Raw genomic sequence first — 22,827 nt, forward strand, 5'->3', positions numbered from 1 at the left:
GTTTATAAGATATCTCTATTAGTTTATAAGATATCTCTATAAGTTAATAAGATATCTCTATTAATTAATAAGATATCTTATAAAGTATATAAGATATCTTATAAAGTATATAAGATATCTTATAAAGTATATAAGATATCTTACTTCTTTATAAAGATATCTTTTAAATACATACTTTATAAGATATCTTATTAATTAATAGAGATATCTTATAAACTAATAGAGATTTCTGATTAATTAATAGAGATATCTTATAAACTAATAGAGATATCTTATTAACTTATGGAGATATCTTATTAAGTAAATAAGATATCTCTATTATTAACTATATAAAAGATATCTCTATTATTAACTATATAAAAGATATCTTATATAGTTAATAAGATATCTTATAAATTAATAAAGAAATCTTATATTTTAAATTAGATATCTTATATATTTAATAAGATATCTTTATAAACATTTTAATAAGATATCTTATTTAATATATAAGATATCGTATCTAATAAATCAGATATCTCAATTAATATATAAGATATCTCATTTTGTTATTAAGATATCTCAATTAGTTTATAAGATATCTTATTTAACTAATGCCTCGTTCACACGGACATTTAATTCGAATTGAATTCGAATCGAATGCGAATCGAATTCGCTTATCGCGTTCACACACACTTCTTTTTTAATTCGAATTGATTCGAATTGGCTAATTCGAATTAACTAATTCGCATAAGAAATAGGTTTTTGTTAATACAAAGTTAACGTCGTTAGGACAGTAAAGCGAATTTGACGCGCATTCCAATTCGAATTAGAATTGACGTTCTAGGACGTTAAACGTTTCGAATGCGAATTAAACTAATTCGAATTAGTTAATGCGAATCGAATTCATATTACGTGTGAACTCAGCATAAATAAGATATCTCGAAATTGAATAAATATAATAACGGCGTGCCATATATAATAGGATAAAAGAGGGAACTTATCATAAAATAAGGTTCCAAATCCTCCGACGAACGGAACAGACTATTACAATGCATTCAAAACATCGACAAATAGTTTTGACCAACAACACATAACTTTATGCAGTAAAAATGCTTATTTTATGCTAATAAAACTTAAAAGGAACTGGATGCCCTTTGGAGAGTCCATACCATTCTCAGAGAACACTCTTAAATTCGTTATCTAAGGTAATTTTAATGGACATAAAGATAAGACAATAAATATTCGACGTGCTTACATATCTATAAGATCATTGTTCACATTAATAAGTATTGACAGATTGTAAAAATGATCCGTTTAATTATTTTGACTCTTGGTAGTATTCTAGTTATAAGTGAGGCACTAACGAACTTAGATGATGGGAGTTTACAGAGTAAGTTTAAATTGCATTAGGGATTAATAGAGTAACATAATTTTTAAACGTAGAAATAGAAAATCTTGTTTTTTGGTAAATTAATTGTGAATTGCTTGATATATACATCGGACAAAATTTAAGAAAGACGTGTAGAAATCCTTCACTACACAAAGGAAGAGCATAATATTTTAAAAGGAACGTATAAGGTATCCTCCCAAAAAACATACAATTTGCCAATGAAGCAAATTTTACCATGAAGTCATGTCTCTATAGTAATTTTATTAATTTGACAATCTCAGAACAGAGTGCAAATAACTGTTAACTCCCAAAGTGTTGACCGTGTTAAATAAATATGGCCATATCTGGACGTCAACCGCAATGGTGTTAAACAATGATGAACTCACGCTTTTGTTTTGGCTGTGCGTGATATATATAAATACGCAGTCACGTCTGGCTAGAATAGTGACTTTAATATGATACCATGCTTTGTGTAGGGGGAGTATCAAGTTGTATTGCCCGTCACATTAACGGTTCTTTACATACTATACTCTCTTAGAAGTTCGTTTTTGACATGTTTATTGGATTGACAGCATTCCTGCCACTATCCAAAGTTTCATAATGGCAGTCCAAATTGCTCCCCGCGCTAAGCAAACAATAAACAATAAACTATCAATCTTATCATCAGACACATATACAATGTATAGTTGTTTTTATAAAGAAAGTGAATTTTAAGTTAAAAAATACTTTTGATCATAAAATATAACTAAAATAATGATAATTGTCTGCGTAATTTAAGATGGTCCATACTATCTATGTCTAAATTCAGCGAACGTTGAAATATTAATGTAATTATTCCAACACTTCTTATCATAAAGTATGATACAACAAATAAATCATGTCGCTTTGGGCCAACTGTCAGTAACTGACTTTCGGTCAGCTACATTTGTAAATTGTCCTGAACATGCATGAAATATTTGCCACTGGACGTTACCCAACAATCAATCAATAAATCAATCGGTCAGCTACAAACAAATAAGCAGACAATAACTTATATTCGCTCCATACCTAATTGGAGACGATCATTCGGTCTGTCAACTCAAATCATTATCATCAGTATTACAAATTATTTGATTACAAAGCATATTTGTATATACAATGTATTTATTATTATTCATCGTATTTTAGAACTGGATGTTGAAGTAAGGCGCCAGATTCTGCCAATGATTGCTACCAAAATAAACCAGACATTAGCCCATGAGAAGGCATTGGCAAAGGACTGTGAGAATAAAATAAATGCTGCCATACAAAGTTGTAAATCCTGCCAAAGTAACATTTGCCAACCGTAAGAATTTATTTTCTTAATTGAATTATAATATCATGTACTGTAGATTCACGAGTGACTCATTTTTGCAGCTTACGCATATAGAAAATTAACGCAAATACAATTGGTCATGAGTTGGTCAAACTTAGATCTTCCCTTATTATATGAATTAGTTAATAAACTTTAAAAATGGCGATTATGGATCGCCGCGAAATGGGCTGACATCAGCAAAATGCGAAAACAAATTGCTACAAAGTGGTTTTGATTAAAACAAATAAAGCATCTTAAACGAATAAAAAGATACTCTATAACATTTTAATGACAGTTTAATATGATAACTGCATATTCTTTTTTTTTTATATATATTATTTTAGAACTGTTGTTGATGAAATAAAGCATGTTGCTGAAAATGTAGGACACTCCGTAGGAAGTGCTATAAAACGTAAGTCAGATTATTAGAATATGTATGAATTTAATTTCTTTCATTAAATCTCGGAAGTGGGTTTGTATCGTTATATCTTCAGATTTTTGTTTAGTGTGTCATTATCTGGACTCTTAATTGTATCCGGGTCTTTTTTGTCTTCTTCTTTTTATCATGTGATCGGGTGGAGTGGTTGCTTTTGTCTTATTTCGTAATACAAACAATCCATAAATCATTCGATTTATGTTTTTTTTATTCTTCCCTGTCTATCTAATCTTATTCCCTATTATATATCTCAATTAAATATCTTTGTGCATCGGTATGATACTTTTCTGTCTAATGACGGGAAATCTAATAAATTTTACGTCGAATTTCAGATATCTTTGGAAAGCGTTCAGTTTCAAATCTGAAGAAAAGGTGTTCACAGTCATGTCCTATTTGTGACACGCTCGACATTAAGAAACATTCAAAGGAACAAACACTTATTGCAGGTAAATTTCTTTGAACTCAATTTCAAAGTTACTGAAGGTAATATATAGCCCTCTTTGAAATTCGCCTTTAAGTTTCCAAAACTTAATTAAATATTAAAAGTCCGAAAGAATCAAACACATCAGGGCTTCTCTACAATTAAACACAAATGTTGTAAATATTAGTTAATTTAAAATATTCTTTATATATACCATTACATTTTGACTTTGCGCACAAGTTGTCAACATTAAACTTTGTTCCTGATCTTTTCAAATAGCTGATATTCGGTAATATCTGAAGCTCGCGGGATTATTATTTCACATCACAAAATATACCTTTTCAGTGTTTAAGTCATTTGTATGTGTTTTTATTTCACAAGTTTGTGGAGCCTCCGCAATTTCTGCACAGAAGAATGATATCAACACAATCAAAAGACTTCGAGAAAGGTTCGATGCCATACTTCACAACCATCTTGTTACTCGAGTAAGTAATATTTTTCTCAATCCATATTTTTTTCATTTATTATTTTTTACACTGCTTCATCATTCTTGACTGACTGAAAAGTATCTTGTTATTCCAATTCTTATTATTAATACAGCACCATAGGAAAAGGTGCTTTAATAACAGAATCATGTATTCAAAACTCATTTGAAACGACCCTTTCTGCTCTTTGGTCGGGTTGTTGTCTCTTTGACATATTTCTCATTTCCATTCTCAATTTTTTTTTCTAAACCCAAAATGCGCAACAATCGTAAATTCGTTTCAATTTTTAATTTTAACATGCTCCAAGTTCATCAAATGGTTGAAACTTTTAAACGAAATTTAGACAAAACCTTAAAATACACCGGAAAAAATCTTTTTGATTTAATAAACTCAATATTACAATTCAAAAAGTTTTATATGGTAAATCAAAACCGGTGCTACTATTTCTATCAATTTAGTAATAATTCAACCATTTCATTCATTGTACTCTTATTAAATGACTTTACACTTATATAATGGTATAGCTACTCAAAAACAGCCTTGCAATACTTTCATCACATTAATTGCTGTCAAACTTTTCAACAAGAAAATATGCATAAAAAAGTTAGAATTGTGACTTTCAATTTTTACCCATTCCCTCAAAGTTTGCAAACAGTATATCTGTCTGAAAGAACAAGCTACGATAAGGCTTGTTTTTGGCCTCCCTATTTACTTATTTTTCAAATTCTGTTTTATTATGTTTAAATATTCCCTGAGGTTTGAATTTTTTTTGGATAAGCTTTAACCCACTAATTTTAGAAACTTGTGAGGTGAGGGGGGTAAACTTTCTGTTATTATTAAAATATTGTAAATTATAAAAAAAAAATATTTTTCACTTTGCAGGCATTCCGTACAACCAATTGTTAGTTTTTTTATGCCTGAGCCAACGTGACCCAGGTTTTTTTTTTATTCCAATGTCATTAGAACTGTATTTGTTGTCTGAATTGCCATAAAGTTCTCCGGGTCACGTAAGCGCACGCTATTAAATTTAAAGAAACAACGGCTAAAAATCGTAATGTTTCCTTCTTTTGACGTCCCCCCCCCCCTCCTTTCCTCACCTCACCCATTGTCTGTAATTTATGGTTTTGAAGTTCATCCAAACGAACTTCAAAACTAAGGGATATTATAACGTGATGAGTAGCTTTCCAAAACAAAATGAGAAAAATGAGAAAATAGGTGGGGGGAAGGGCCTTATCGTACCTTGTCCTTTGACCCTCTTGACTGTAAAAAAAAATAATGCGAAAATAATTGAAGATTAAGAGAAGTCAAACTTGTTTTAGTTTAAACAATATTTTATTATCGGAAAGCTGTACAAAGTATGTCAGTCTGATATATGAAATAAATATGATTTAGAAACAAGCAAAATCGCTTTCATTAATCTGTCACTTAGACTTCAGTCAGAAGTTGTGTTCTTATTTTTTTGATAAATGTTTAAAGTGCCCTCGTGAGTAAAAGAGGGGCGAAAGATACCAGAGGGACCTAATAGAACAAAAATTAACTGACAATACCATGGCTTAAAAAGAAAAACACAAACCGATAAATAATAGTACACAAGACACAACATAGGAAACTAAAGACTAAGCAATACAAACCCCACCAAAACTGAGGTTGATCTGAGGTGCTCCAGAAAGCTACTGGTACAGTAATTATTTCATTTTTTTTAGGTTGACTACGATACAACAACTATAAGAACTAATGGTGGTGTGTCATTTACGTTAAACTTTATTACCTACATGATACAAGGACATAACAACCGGTTCCAATCTATTACAGAATTAAAAATCACAGACATACCAACAACAGCAAAAAGCCTTGCTCATCAAATTTTCCCTAAAATGTAAGAATGGAAGAAGGAGGTTCGTTTTTGATGGAAAGTAAATTTAATCGACACATTTTTACAGACAAGAATAGTTTTGGGTATCAGTTAATGAAAACAAATCGCTCTGTAAATTGAAACTAACACGTAATGATATATAAATTTATAAGAAGTTTGCCATTGGTAATTAACAAAATATAAAAGAACCTTATTGCCATCGTTGTTAAACTATAAGGGGCTTTGTTAACAACTATTCGTAAAATAAAATATCTGAATTTGATTTTTTTTTTAATTTAAATCGCCATACGCGCACATGAAAAGGCAAACAGCCATGGAATAGTAATTTTATCAATGTTCTTCACCTCAAAATTCCAGTGCTGTTTTCAACATGGACAAATACTCGAACCTAATTGAAGCTTACAGACGGTGTCTGGCTACACATGTGTACAGCTGTTTGGTAATATCAACAATTATGAACTATATCTGCCGTTGACATCTAATACCGCAGTCCCACTAGGCCACGATCGCACTGCGATCTGTGAAAAAAAATGCAAACTTTAATGATCGTAGTACGATCGTGTAGATCGTAGTAAGGTCTTATCACAGTCGTGGTGAGGTCTTAAAGATCGTGATGAGCGTGGCCAACTTTGAACATGTTCAAAACAATCGTGGTGCGGTCGTGGCGAAATCAGGTCTAGTAGAAGCGTAGTGAGAGCGCACTAAGGTCGTACTAAGATCGCAAAGGTCGCTGTACCATCGTAGCGAGAGCGTAGCGAAAGCATGATTCTATTCAGAGAGACTGCGCTATGATCTCACAGTGACGTTATTGCGACCTCACTACGATCATCACGTTCTCACTGCGACCTAACTACGCTCCCACTACGACTATACCACGTTAACACAACGCTGTTCAAGACCATAGTACGATTCTAGCACGCCCTTGCCGTCCTCATCACGCTCTTCTTACGACCTGACTATGTTCATACTACGACCATCATTCTCATTGTCATTTTCACATAAAATAAATTAAATCTCTCTAGGTTTTGTTTGTCTGTATGTAATAAGGACTTCTTGTCCATTTTCTCTAACGGCACAACCATGCTTATCGTTTTTATATAGATTAGACCGTTGGTTTTTCCGTTTGAATGGTTTTACAGTAGTAATTTTTGGGGCCCTTTATAGCTTGCTGTTCGGTGTGAGTCAAGGCTCCGTGTTGAAGGCCGTACCTTGGCCTATAAAGGTTTACTTCTATAAATTTTTACTTGGATGGAGAGTTGTTTCATTGGCACTCATACCACATATTCCTATATCTATTGACACATCTGAGTCATCTCTGCTATCGTGCACAAAAATATCGCCATTTGAGCTTTATGGACCAGCAATAGGTTGTAATTTAGGTTGGATTGGTCGGTCCGACATCTCTTGATCAAGATTCGTTACGATCAGATCTCCATCTGCCTCTATATCAACCCCTACCACCACGTCCACGTGTTCTAGTAGATTTTGGTGGCATGCCTGTATTGTTTCCGCGAAATCTACGTATTAAACAGAAATAGAAAGAATGGAACTGTATTGATATTGGACACGATGTTGACGTTATTGCTGAGAACGTAGTAAGATCGCGGTATGAGCGTAGAATAATCGTGGTAAGAACGTGCTATAATCGCAGTAGAAGCGTGGTAAGATCGTGATGCAGTCGGATAAATCGTGGTATGGTCGTAGTGAGAACGTGACGAGCGTAGAAAGATCTTGATAAGCGTAGTGAGGTTGCAGAATAAGCGCAGTGAGAACGTGGTATAATCGTAGCGGGATCGTTGTAGAAGCGTAACGAGGACGTAGTATCGTGAAAGCAACGAAAATTTACATTTTCATGCCGCTCATACCGCGACCTCACCACGATCTGAATTTATTTTAGATTGCGGTCAGCGTGGTGCGATCGTGGTCTAGTGGGACCGGGGCTTAACAATTACTCCACAAATTGCCCAACTTTTTCTCTGTGGAGTACAGAAACAAAGCAAACATTAGAACAAAAAAATATATATACAGTGCATTTCTAGAATGAAAAGTATTTGTCGAAGCAAAATTATAAGTTGACTTAAATGTTGTACTAGTACATGTTATCCACAGCATTGCAGCATGGAACGGTTTTTGTAATTTATATCATATTTTGACACTCGGAGTAATGCTTTCAGATAAATTTTGTTATCTTTATCTAATGTGACTTTATATTGTACTTGAAAATGTATTCTACAAGTTCTACAAGTATTGTTTCTCTTCTTTTCAGCTAAAGAAATCTGGATAGTTCTACTACAAAAATGAACAATTGAAGATATTAAACATTAATAACCATTTTGATTCCGTTTGTTATAGAATAAAAAGAGAGAATTCTTTTAAAAACAGTTGTAACCTCTTCAAAAATACATAAGACTGATTATAAATAAGGCATTCTACTAATAATATAAACACACACAAAATAGGAGAAATAGATAAAGAAAGAGAGGGAGGCAGTTAAACTTTAAGTCCTATATATTTGATGTTTTTATTAGTTGTTATTTGCTTTATGCTAATAACTGTTAGTAACTGCGAGTACTCTTAGAGCTTTACTTAGTGTCTTTTTTCTTAAAGGATGTTTTAAATACCCTGCCATGTCCGGCCAGTCTTTTAGTTAGTTGTAGTTCTGCTTTGTATCGATCAGATAACTAATTTTTATTGTTTATTCAAATGTTGTTCTGAAACACTACTGTCCCGGTTTCTTGGAGGGTGGGCAATCTCAAACATTTTTTTTGATTCCTGTCACCTTCGGTATGTGTCTGTCCGAAATCAGAAACTGTAATTCAGTGTTTGAAGTGTATTGCTGTATAATATCATAGTTGTTTTTGTTTTGTTTTTTCATTGTTTTCTGGATCAGGCCGTTACTTTTGAATTATTTTACATTTGTCATATCGGGCCCCTTTTGTAGCCGACAATAATGAATTGATTTGTTGCTCATTATTGAAAGCTGTACGTTGAACTTTAACTGCTATTTTTTTTTTGTCTCTGGTGAAGTGTTGTATCTTTGGCAATCATACCACATCTTCTTGTTTTAATGACATAAGAAATCCACAAAACGCACCAAAGCTCACATCTACATCCTGAACAAATGACTATATTCCAAATTCTAAGAAGCTCTTTTAAATGACACAAAGTCTAGAAACTTTGCAGAACCTAATGTAAGAGTAAGCCATCAAGTCAGAAACAACATTTTTAATTTGTTGTCATATACATGTAACGTGTACGTCCATACATACATGTAGCTGAGTTAACTTAGTAATATGGGTATTCAAATCTCCATTTACTCATAGCTATTGCACATAGATTAATACACCCACTTGCTGAAACATCGTTCATGTACTGTGCTTAATCCAAAAATATATGTAGAGAATTTCATGTGAAACACATTATATGTTCATAGGTTATGCATTAAGTGAAAATGATGATTACATGGACTGCGTTACAAATGTATGTTAATAGAGATGAAAATTTTGATACTTTTTAAATGATGCAAATTATTTACTGTTTTAAGTGTTTGAATTGTCCGAGTCGCTTTTTCAAGGACAAAGCCTATTCGTATTGTTAAATTTTACATTTTCTAGTTAGTTGATTATGATAAAACTTAAACTTGCGCGAGGGGAGTTCTTGTGATTTTATCTAGATCTCTAAATAAGTGGAAATTAACCACAAGCGAATATTGCAGTATGCACATTTAGACAAAGGTATATCTTCAGTGGTGTGTAAGGCTGAATTAATCCTAACTTGAATATAACTGGAATAATGTGGAACAACTGAAAATGAACAAAATCAATGGAAAGCCTAGCAATTGGATAAAATCTTCTATGTTGGATTTAATTCCATATTTTACAGTGCTTTACGGTGTAAAAAGTATATGTTTTAATTTCATTAATATGCATTTCGATCAAAAGAACTAGTATTTTGATAATATTGATACAATCTTGCAGTATATAGATATTAAAATACCATTATGATATAAATAGTCATCTGATCTTGAATTTCACTGATTGTATCCTATCACCGATTGCGACATTTTAACTGATATGGTTTTTGCTTGGCGGGTGGTGCATTCTAAGCAGGAGACGCTTATTCTCTTGACACTACCAGTCTGGCCTATTTTGACAATCTTTTTTTTCTTTGCTATTTAAATTTCATCTTCTGAATTAAATGGTAAGATTTGCGCATCGATAAACTAATTGACATTTAATTTAGTATTCTGAATGAGTTTCTGGCAAATTTGGCATCGAACGAAATTCTAAAAATAAAAAAAATCAATCTTGTAACTGGTATATTTGAATTGTTTATTAATACAGCATTGTAAATATAGACAATGAACTCATTGAAATGTATGACATATTAGGATATGTGACCTAATACGCTAAACTAGATGCATGTGTTTCTTTGAAAACAGTTCTGCATATGTAGGCATAACCATTTATTGTCCGGATGATATTCATATATATCCACCGCGGAAATATTAATTAATTTCAATAATAAAACAAATTTAAATTTGTTATCAAACTCAATTTAACATCCGCTGATTTTTCTTTTAGTGAAAAATATACTTTTCGAAATCGACGTTGGTTTTCCGCAGTCTTAATCCATCAAATTTATTCGTTATTTATTAATCAAAATGTATTACTCATTTACTTTAGTTATATCAATGTGTTACTTTATTACCACAAACACAATCACTAATGGTAAGTTATTTTAAAATTTGTTTGTCAATCTATTTTGTTAATTTTTTTCCTAACAATTTATTATTTTTACGAAAATAAATGCTACAAAAATGTAAATACAAGGAGGTTAACTAATTATCGATTTCAAAACCAAACCTTTTTTTACAAAATAGGTTATCTTTAAATACTTATCCTTTTGTTTTCTTCGAACAAAGTATTTTGGACCAACTGTACTATTGCACAAGTGGATGACATCAAAGAAGATGCTAGTGCTTTTGACATTCCGGATACTTTACCTGCCTGGACAGGATCATCTGTACAAGTGTCAGAATGGGCAATAGTAGTTGGTAAGCAGATAAACAGCATGATATTGATTAATATTTCGTTCACTCAATCAACTCATTCAAATATCAGACAAAAACTTAACGAGCGATTTAAAGAATTCGACTCTGTAATTATGTTTTTGTGTTTTTTTAATTGCATATTCTGACTTTGGTTCTTGGGTGAATACCCCATATCCATTCTTATCAATTAACGAATATATTTTAATTTATATGTTGTTCTAAATTAATGCTAGGTTTAAAAATTTGTTTCTTATTGTATTTTTACCTGATTTGGAAGAATATTATGCATAGTTGGCCTTAAGCTTATTTTCACAGGACATAAATGCCTACCGGTCAGACAGGCTGACAAACAAACACAGCTATCTCATTAGTACTCATACATGTACCACATCTTCTTTTTCAACAACAAACAATTTACAACTGTTTAACAAGTTTAACTAGAAAACAATTCACTAAAATAGAAATTGATCGTTTTGGAAAAACTAATGACAAAAACGTAAAATTCTCTTACAAATAATTTATTATATTTTCTGATTTTTTTTAATTCTCAGAACACCATCAACCTTTCAGCAAGCACCCATAAAACCAATCTTGCCAAATAAGCATGATTAGTGCAATTCAATGTTAGTGATATTTCATAAAGTAAAAGAGAACCAAGTATGTCAAAGACAGCAGAACATAGTTGTCTTTGTCTCTGTCCTGTACGTTCTTCCATCTATTTGTATTGTAGTCCTGTTTTAGTGTTATATTTAACATTGTCATTAAGCCGGAGGTTTGGCTAGTCACAAAACCAGTTTCAACCCATCATTTTTTCTTAAAATGTCCGGTACCAATCCTGAAAATGGCAATTGTTATCTTATAGCTCGTTTCTGTGTGTGTTGCATTGTCGCTTGTGTTTTTTTTATGGCACTTTAATGTTTCTGTTATTTCGTTGTTTCCTCTTATATTGGATGTTTTTTACTCAGTTTTAGTTTGTAACCTGGATTTGTTTTTTCTCAATCGATTTGTGACTTTCGAAGAGTTTAGAAATCACTGATTCAATAGCTACTTTGATTGAAATGTAACTTAATGTCTTAATTAGGAAATTGAAATCATCTCATTTCTAAACAGTTCCTAGTGGTTCTTTTCTGTATATAAATGAGACTTACTATACAAAGTAATAGTATCAATGGTATTCCTTTTGAAATTCAAAGAGATAGTGACAATTCATGTAATCATCAAAATTTACACTGAAAGATGACATCATTTATATATATATAGTTGAGTTAAAGGAGTACGCTCATAAGATGAAATGTGATATAAATATCGCTACATCTGGATTAAATAATACTCGTGTTGCAAAGCAGAAATTTTAATGTATAGTCTGCCTATTTTGTTTATTCTTATATTATGATATTCGTGGGATCTACATGACCTCATCGTAAACACAAAGGAGGAGAAGGGAACATATAAACAACCATAACAATAATGAAGAAAAGCAGATCATATAAATAAAGGCAACAGTAGTATACCGCTGTTCAAAACTCATAAATCCATGGACAAAAAACAAAATCGGGATAACAAACTAAAACCGAGGGAAACGCATTAAATATAAGAGGAGAACAACGACATAACACTAAAATGTAACACACATAGACAAAATCCCACGAGAATAACAAATATAGCATATATATATAACATCAAAACCAAATACATGAATTTGGGATAGACAAGTACCGTGACACGTCTTATCGCAATGTGAATTTACACTCAAAATAAGAGAAAGCAAACGACACAACGTTATAATGTAATACACACAGAAACGAACTATAAAACCATAATTGAAAATGTGCATCCTTCTTGCTCATGAATATGAGAGAGTACATTTACGCTATATTTTTATATTTAATTTTAGCAAAACTTCCGCAACATAACCACAAACATAATTAATTACATGTAGCATTTCTAAATTTTGCAGGTTGCTTATGTAGATCAGCAGTTGACTCAAAAAATAAAACATTCCATGAGTTACGGAAATTGTTTCCTGATGATGAAGATCCAGTTATCTCTATTGATGAATTTCAATGTGCATTTACATGTACAAAGAAAACATTATTTTTCACTTACAAAGTAAGAATTATTTAATTTACAAAGGTCCAGTAAAATGTATACTCAAGTTTTGCGGCTGGTACAGTCTGAATAGGGTCCTTCGTCAGATTACCCTGTACGGTTAAATTACCCTTACAAGCACTCTCTTGTGTAACCGCAGTTTTGCGTGTGTCAGGGTCAACTTTTTTTTCATAGTGAATTTAAACTCATTCTGATTGATCACTCTCATTTTAACCCAGTGAACCTAGCTCACGGGATCTGCCCACTGAATCAAATAAACGTTAACTCAAAACCAGCCGATTTATCTGGTTTTCTAAATTGATATTTATACACTGGTACAGTATCCAGTGACCTATAATAATCAGCTTGTCCATCAATCTACCTGTCATGATGATTATTGTTTCCGTTTTCTTACTCTAGAATCCCTTGCAGTTTGTTAAAAGTTGCTTACGTTGAAACCAATGCAAGATTCAAACACTTGAATTAGCCGTCCCTGTGTATATGTACAAAACACGTATCACCATTTTCATTCTAAGCTTTTTAAAGTTTGAAAATGAAACAAGATTTTCACCATAACTGAAAAGTTACAAGAAAGATAAAGCGTACATTACAACCACTTCAAGATAGGTTGGGAATATTTGAGTCCATTCGTTTTAGGCTTAGATGGTAGTTACACTGAATAAAACTGCACATCAGAAGCCATGAACTGAATCTTAATTTAATTTCACTACCCTACATGTGCATATTTTCAATAAAAACTATTTTTTTAATTATTATACAAAAATATAATATAACTAGTATTTTAAAATGGCAACAATAGTGAATGTTTTTATTCGAATTTGTGGCTTTAATATATTTTTCAAGAATTTTGAATTAGGTTGCTATCGAAGAAAAGGTACAAGATTACAAGGTAACTTTGACGCAATGTTATAGCAAACGAGTAAAACATGGAAATAATTTGAAAGCAGTTTTTTGGAATCTTTGAATTCTTGAATTTTGGGATTTTTTGAAATTTTTGATCCTCAATGCTCTTCAACTTTGTACTTGTTTAGCTTTATAACTATTTTGATCTGTGCGTCACTGATGAGTTTTATGTAGACGAAACGCGCGCCTGACGTATTTCATTATAAATCTTGTACCTTTTATAACTATAGGATAAACAATATCAATAATATGGTCATTTTGACAAATTACCTGTTTACAAAACTTTGAATTTTTCGAAAAACTAAGGATTTTCTTATCCCAGGCATAGATTACCTTAGCCGTATTTGGCACAACATTTTGGAATTTTGGATCTTCAATGCTCTTCAACTGTTTACTTGTTTGTCTTAATAAATATTTTGATATGAGCGTCACTGATGAGTCTTGTGTAGACGAACTAAATTATAATCCTGGTACCTTTGATAACAATACATGTTCTTTTTGTTGATGGATATATATTTCACAGTTACGAAAAATACTGCAATAAGAAAAAAAATCAAACTAATCATTTACAAGGAGTAAAAAGGTAAACGAAATCCTTTAAAATTATTATGCAATGTAAAACGATTTGCTTCCTTATTTGTCATGAACATCTTATTACATATATTTTACATATGTAGACAGAAACTGACCTAGGCTATGCCAACATACTGTCTTGAACATAGCCAGCTAACAATCAAATGTATTTAAATTATCTTATTGAAACTGTACGATGTGAGAACACAACTACATTGAACACGTTTTATTAAAAAAAAAACACTATGTCTTTTTTTCAAAGGATATGTATTGCCAATGTCTAAACATTGGTACTACACAAAGGGAGATATTACTTAAAATGAGACAAAATTGTGCACGACCTTCACATTGTTCAAATCAGTGTGACTTCCTGTTGTATAAATTCCAGTCCCGTAAGTATAATGTAGTTAAGCATATTAATAAACTTCATAAGTGTTTCCATTTGAAATTAAAACTTAGTGCCTTCTGTTTAACCGTAGTAATCCCTTGATCTCATTTTCATAGTTCATAAGTCAATGTTAAGTTTTCCTGATTCCAGTATACGTCAAATATATATATATATATTGTATCGAATGATTGAATGATGTGCATGCTTTACATGATAGCTGGCCGTGTTTATCTGACCTTGAATATTACATTATAATTAGGAAAGTTCTCAGAAACTATTAACATTAATCACCTCACAATATTATGTACGATAAACATGTCTGTCTGGCAGGGTCACTTACTTTGACCTCATTGCATTGGTAATTGGTTATATTGATTCACTGCATGTTTCTAAAATATATGTCATTGGAACGCCAAGTAGAGCAAGATGCTGAATTAAAACACCAACACGATATGTTTTAATCAATGAAATACAGCCTTAATTAGAGGTCGGTCATTTAAAGACGTATCAACCATATCGTTTACGTTGACGTATCCGCAGATTTATCAAAAACCAGTATGTGATCTCGAGCTTTAATTTTTAATAATGCAAATGAGCAAATGATTAATTTCTAATACCAAAATTAACAAAACAATTAGTAAATATCGAGTTTTTGTGGAACATGTAATCTGACTTTTAAAGATATTCCGGATATTTGGAACAGTTTACAGGCATGATAGGAGTGAATACGATAAAATCGTTTATTTGTGTGCTAACTTGTGCTCACGTAGAAACAAATTGTTATTTGACAAATAGAGGGATACTCAGTACTATTTTATTAAATGTACATGTATTTATATTACATCTGAAGACAACTCTTGTTTCTATTATTTCTTATGATAACATCGCAAATGAACAATATTCAAAGTTCCTTACATATATATATATATATATATATATATATATATATATATATATATATATATATATATATATATATATATATATATATATATATATATATATATATAGTTCATTTGATTTTTTGTGTGTGTTCATTCAAGTGTAAGATCTTGAATCTTTTTTAAACTAGATTATTAAAGGATTGTGTACGATATTCGTGTACCTGCCCTACGTTGGCTCCCTTTTATGGGCATGTAAAAGTATGTGATAGACCCCCTTATTATTATTTTTACAAAACACCACTTTTGCAAATTTTGAAAGTGAATGTTTGATTGTTTCGAACTTAAAGTGTTCTTAAGCTCGCGATCACATAATATTTTTTGATAAATCTGCAGATGAGGATACGTTAACGTATACGATACGGTTGATACGTCAACGTATACGATACGGTTGATACGTCATTGTATACGATACGGTTGATACGTCATTGTATACGATACGGTTGATACGTTTTTAAATGACCGACCTCTATTACAAATGGCATTTCCTTGATGGCCATATGTTTTGGTTGATAAGACTGCATGTTGATCACTGTTGTGAATATCTTTACTCCATATTTTTTTATACATTGACGTGAACCCACTTTTGTAGACGACGAAGAAAAAATACAAAAAAGAATCACTGATAGATATTTATATCAGTGTGTTAAAATAAAGGAACAACAAATCAATAGAAATCATTATGAACATAATCAGGATGCTGCAACTAGAGTCAGGAAAGGTATAATATCAGATACTTTTTGAAATATCATGATAATGTATATATGTATCGCGACCATGTGTTAAATTCTTATAACGCTTTCACAACGTACCAAGTCAGGAATATGACAGTTGTTATCCATTCGTTTGATGTGTTAGACCTTTTGGTATTGCCATTTGATTCGGAACTTTCCCTTTTGAACTTTCTCCGGAGTTGATATGCGATTTAACTTTCCAAAGGTCAATAGTTATGTTGATATAAGTAGAAAAAAATATATGAATATTTAAGACATTTGGATCTTCGTATTTGTTTACAATTTATTCTTTTATGGTGATGTGAATCAATTGTTCCAGCTATATGTCCGAGTCCCGGTTCTGGGTGGTGTTTGCGTTTCTCTAATATTTCATGTGATGTATGGTTGTTGCTGATTTTCCTTTATGATGTAGAATGCCCCTTTGGTTATTCTGTATTTCTTTTTTCAATATTGACTGAAAATTTAAAACTAGACTTAAAAATTCAAAAAACATTTAAGTTTACAAACTAACAAGGAAACATTTTGAAAGTCAAAAGTTGGAATTGCAAATTTCAATTGAAATAAAAAATGTAATTATTTATAATCACAATATTTGAGTCACAATTTCAAAGATTTTTAGTTGAACAATTTATATCTGGGAAAAAGTTGAATATTGTTATGAGTCATCACAAATGTAAAACATAAATTATATTTGCTTCGAAAACGAGTAAAAAAGTGTCTTTTAAATGTTTCTCTTTCGTTTTGATAATATTGTAGAACAATTGATGTAAATTGTTTTACTATCTGCACTGTTTTTTTTATCTTGAAGATGTTGCTCCGATCCAAATGTACAATTGTTCAAGTTTGAAAGGAAATTTCATGAAGAAATTTGCAAATGGTGAAACTAAGCAGTGGAATTTTTCGTTTAGATTGTAGATGAAGAAGTGAACATCACGGGTAATATGTCTTTGACTTTTGATACATATAAATAATTTTCTTCTAATCAACAAGTAAACCAAACCAATAAGTGCGTCATCTTTAATTAACAAAGAATTTAAAGAATTGAATGAAGATATTATTATTACTGTAAACTTGGCATGATAGCAGGAACTTTGGCTTAACTCAATATTATTCATAGCGTATATTGCGCATATTGTTAGATGTCGTATGATACCTTTTGAACACGAAATTGAACATAACTGCAGCATTTAACACTGGAATAAGCGGAATAACATACGAAAATATAAATTCTATAAACAATCAGACAATTTGCTTCAATTGAGATAATTAAGATGATTTTATTGCATATAACGCCGAAAAATTTCAAATAATTGAGGTATATGACAACACGATTTGTCTACTCGTAGTTAACCGATATTCTTTTTTAATAATTGCTGCCCTCAAATTTCTCCAATTAAACATCAAACATTTATTTATTTTTTATTTCAATCTATTATGATACTTGAAAGGATTTCTTGTGTAAATTTATCAATAAATTTAATGTTTATTGTTTTAAGTCAGAGTGAACAAAAAGTGTATTGCATTATAATCGTACACACAGAAATATAATACATCATCGTATTCATTCCAACTCAAACATGTAAGGATAAATTACAAGTCCTATGTCGGGGATATAAAAAATGTAACTTATTTTAAATACAAAACAGATACACACAATATTTATAATTGACTGTACTTGCAGTGTCTGGTATCAATTGCATAAGCCGAATAGACAAATGACATCCTTATAGCAATGAACAGTTTCCAATACTTTCCAAAAATTTAAAGTGTTCCATTAAAGGGAACTTCCTATCATGACGTGGGGGGACTGAGCCGATCATCGCGTAAAATAAAACTGCTGTTTTGTTACACTGCTGTGCAATCTTTTTCAACTGAAGTGTATAACTATGGTGACAAAAAGAAAAGAAGCAGAAATAGTTTCAATCTAATTTTGTGATGCAAACTTTATATAATGATTAATAATTTTATTAATAGAGACTGAAAATGATCATGATATTAGTACAACGTCCTTAATCAATCCAGTAGAAAATGTGAACCATTTGAATAAAGGTATGTAGAATTCTGACTAATAAAAACACAGAATTTATTATACTATGCCACTTTTCTTTTTTATTTTATGAAGATAAAATGAAATCTATGATACAATTTTTTTTCGTTTGAGTATCATTTTTCAATATCTGCTTCCGATAAGACAAACAGTCCCCAACAGATACAAATTGTTTTGAAAGAGAAAATCATTCCCCTAGAATGACAAGACTTGTACATTTATTTATTAAATAATAAATACAAATGAATACTAAGATTTGCTTACATTTTCTGTGCATATTTTAAAAAAACCAACTTTAAATAAAAAAAACAAGAAACAGTACTGCATCTTACATATGATATATGACCTTTTTGGTTTGGAATACTATATCAATATTCTTTAAGTTTAAATGATTCAATTTGTTTTTAAATATTTGAACAAATCTACTTTAGGACCTTCGGTAATTGGGGTAGTGAATATTTTATTGTTCGGATTGTTGATGATCTTTGTGTTCCTGTACTTAATGGTACGACGAAGAAATGCATTATCAAACACCAACAAAGTAAGTCGTGTACTTCGTGTAAATTAAAAGAGGGACGAAAGATACCAAAGGGACAGTCAAACAAAAATCTAAAACAAACTGACAACGCCATGGCTAAAAATGAAAAAAGACAAACAGAAAAACAATAGTACACATGACACAACATAGAAAACTAAAGAATAAACAACACGAACACCACCAAAAACTAGGGGTGATATCAGGTGCTCCGGAAGGGTAAGCAGATCCTGCTTCACATATGGCACCCGTCGTGTTGGTTATGTGATTACAAATCCGGTAAATAGTCTAATTCGGTAGGTCACATTCATGAAAGGGAAGGGGATTGTAGTTTCGACGTAAGGAACATATCCGATATCATTTGTGAAACGGTTATTCCATAACGGTCAACCAACTCGTGATGGCGTCCGTAAAATTTACGAAGGGATGATTTCAACTTCACCATTTGGAACTCTTGGTTTAATAGCTTCCTTGTGAGCAGTAACCCTCTATCAAGAAAATCATGATAGGAAATGCAAGCACGGGAATATCGTATCAATTGGGAGATATATACCCCGTTTGCAGGTGCTGCTGGAATGTTGCTACTTAGAAATGGAAAGTTCACAATTGGAAAGCTGAAATCATCTCTTTTGTCGTAAAGTTTTGTTTTCAACCGACCCTCATTGTCAATTTCTATATGTAAGTCAAGACATGAAGCCGACTTAACTGTATCTGTAGTATCCTTTATCTCCAATTCGATGAGATAGATGCGTTCCACAAAGTCACCAAATTTTGAATTGTTTAGTGAAAGAACGTCATCTATATCAGCGGAAAATAGAGTTAAAGGATATTGCTAACTTCTTATCAATAATAAAGAAACAAGTCGGCAAGTAGAGGGGCACAGTTTGTTCCTCATTGGGATGCCGACAGTCTGTTGAAAAACACGTCCTCCGAACGTTACAAATATGTTGTCAATCAAGAAATCAAGCATCTTGATAATATCGGTTTCAGAGAATTTTTTGTTTGAATCAGAGTGATTCTTTACAAAGTATGATTTATCCCTCCCTAAGACAAGATACTTGTATCTACGTTGGCCATTCTTTTTTATGACGCAAAGTAATACCAACTTTTTCAATTGGTCTTTTAGTTTGGAATGTGGAATACTTGTGTAAAGAGTAGAAAAATCAAATGTTTTAATACTGTTACAAGATGAAAGAGAGTTAGATTGTATGTACTCTAAAAGATCTTTGGAATTTTTAAGTATCCACATCTGATTGACGCCACCTCTAGAATAGGCAGTTTCACAATAACTTTGAAGCCCGTCTTTGATTGCTGATAAAATGGATGTTAATAATTTAGAAAGAGGTTTCGTGGAGCACTTGGAAGACCCAGCAATATACCGTTGTTTGTAAGGACACTTATGTAGTTTAGGTATCCAATTTTTTTTTTTATGTTTTCATGTTTATTTTTGTGTTTTTACTTTTTATGTAGTTTAGGTATCCAATACAGTGATAGAAGATCCAGTTCTTCATCTTTGGTTGAAATACCATAAACTGTATAAACAAGATATTTGACCTCATTTGCGTTTTATCAGAACAGTACACAAATCTATAAAGTCAACTTGTTGATTTATCAAAGACACCCTTTTTTATCAAATAATACACTTTTTGCGCACTGTTTGTATTATGATGATACATAAAAGGTATCATCTCTATTGTATCATCCGTGTTAAAATGGATAAAAGCCAATTCGTTCACATTGTCCTGATGAATATGAAGTTATGTTTTGTTTTTGTCTCCTGCTACACTTGCACCAACCTCCTTGCAAATCCACAATAGTTTGGAATGTATAATCTTTTACGTCATACAATCTTTAAATTCACAAATAGAACGATTGATTTGTTATAAAAGATCACGAAAACATGTGCGCTTGTGACTTTAGACTCAGATACATGATCAACCATTTCATATTGCCGACTATAAAATTCGGGTACTTTTGTTGGTACAAGAATAATGTGAAACAATATGAAAGAGAAAACCGACAGTCATATATATATTATGATACTAACGGTAGCAATTACTAGTATCCTGCACTTAATGTGCATTTTGACGATCGGTGTCTCTTCCAGAACAATACATTTCAAAGTCCGAAATATAATAATTGCATTGAAGAGCTGATTAAGCCAACTAGAACCAAAAGTACAGCGAAGACTGAACTAGGAATCATAACAATAGATGAATTTTTTTATAGACAGCAAACACCGGCAACACTGGTCAACATAAAAGCCTTTTTCGTCCATTTGAAATATATATTGAGATTTTAATATTCAAAGTCATGTCAAAGAGACCTATCAAAGTAGTCAAATTCACCAGAGAATGGGGCAACTGAAGATGTTATGTTAATAAAAGTAGTCGAGCATAGCTTCCACATATTCCTAATCATCCATACAATATAAAACAAGAATATGTTATATGATTGCCAATATGACATCGCTTCACAAGAGACTAAATGACACACAAATTTACAATCAATCGGCCTTCAACGTTAAAATGAGCAAAGCCCATACCGCATAGTCTGCTTTAAAAGGCACGAAAATCACAAATGCAAAACATTTCAAACGAGAAAACGAACGTCCTAATTAGTGCGCAAAAATGAACAAAAAGCAAATATGTACTAATGTAACACAGCAAGCATTCATTCGTATCATGTTAATGGCATCCAATGCTTTTTTTTCAAACAAATAAGCGGTCTTGTTATATTCTGAATAATTCACATCAGGTATGAACAGTCAACTGTTCTAATATTAAAAAAAGTAAACAAATTTGAAAATTCAGTTCTTGATGCATTTAACAAAAACAAATGTTAATCAAATTGTTACAATATAGATAACATAATAAAAATGAATACAGCATATGTAACATGTAAACATACATTCATGTTTTCTATTCTAGATGAAGAAATCAAAGATTATAGAAGTATAAATAAACAAAATGGATTATCTATGAAATCAAAAATGGCTCTGCATATTCATCTGTTCGGGCATTATGATTGTAAAAAGAAATACTCTGCCAAACATCATCACGGGTTTAACATTGTTTTTGGAATTTAAACTTATGTTTATTCTTGATTTTATTGTTATTTTCAATGCTTATTGCATAATAGTTGTTTCTTACGTAATTTTTATTAGAATGTTTCTGCTTACCTTTTCTATTTCAATGATCGAGAATAAAAGAATACGAAATGCCAAGCATTATGCAAGAGGAACATGAAGTCAAGTTTTTGTATACCCTCACAAAACTAAAGTTCCAATTAGTTGCGAAAATAATTCACAACTTGTCTCAATATTGTATGATTACGATTTTTCTTTGTACACGGTATAAATGATTGCCTATGGTTGTAAACAGTAGGTTGATCATGAGATGTCTTCTATGTTTATGTAGTGTAAGTTCCCGTCTCATTTGTCTAAACCTTTGATTTCTTAATTAGTAAGGAGGTTTAAATATAACACAAGTGGTACTGAAGTATAAATGCATCATGTGTATCAATTATATAGTAATTTTTGGAATTTTGGATCCTTAATACTCTTCAACTTTGTACTTGTTTGGCTTTATAACTATTTTGATATGAGCGTCACTGATGAGTCTT

At 31.5% G+C, this 22,827-nt stretch overlaps 1 protein-coding gene across 2 annotated transcripts; it reads left to right on the forward strand.

The window, feature by feature from the left end:
- Window positions 1–1,198: 1,198 nt before the first annotated feature.
- On the forward strand, window positions 1,199–8,252 carry LOC143046965 (uncharacterized). Of its 2 annotated transcripts, none has more exons than XM_076219993.1 (7): window positions 1,199–1,372; window positions 2,540–2,696; window positions 3,050–3,117; window positions 3,474–3,587; window positions 3,944–4,047; window positions 5,751–5,942; window positions 8,187–8,252. In XM_076219993.1, the coding sequence occupies exons 1-6, from the start codon at window positions 1,288–1,290 to the stop codon at window positions 5,925–5,927; spliced, it is 705 nt and encodes a 234-aa protein (XP_076076108.1). In that variant the 5' UTR covers window positions 1,199–1,287; the 3' UTR covers window positions 5,928–5,942; window positions 8,187–8,252. The 2 variants fall into 2 exon arrangements, with proteins under 2 accessions (XP_076076108.1, XP_076076110.1); XM_076219995.1 differs by having other exon boundaries at window positions 5,751–5,923.
- Window positions 8,253–22,827: the final 14,575 nt, after the last annotated feature.

The sequence above is a fragment of the Mytilus galloprovincialis genome, chromosome 9, assembly GCF_965363235.1.
Source record: "Mytilus galloprovincialis chromosome 9, xbMytGall1.hap1.1, whole genome shotgun sequence".
Lineage (NCBI taxonomy): Eukaryota > Metazoa > Mollusca > Bivalvia > Mytilida > Mytilidae > Mytilus > Mytilus galloprovincialis.

Coding starts and splice junctions, on each gene's coding strand:
- LOC143046965 (XM_076219993.1), top strand. CDS start 1,288: ATGATCCGTTTAATTATTTTGACTCTTGGTAGTATTCTAGTTATAAGT. Junction 3,118..3,473: donor CGTAGGAAGTGCTATAAAAC/GTAAGTCAGATT, acceptor GTCGAATTTCAG/ATATCTTTGGAAAGCGTTCA. Junction 3,588..3,943: donor GGAACAAACACTTATTGCAG/GTAAATTTCTTT, acceptor TTATTTCACAAG/TTTGTGGAGCCTCCGCAATT.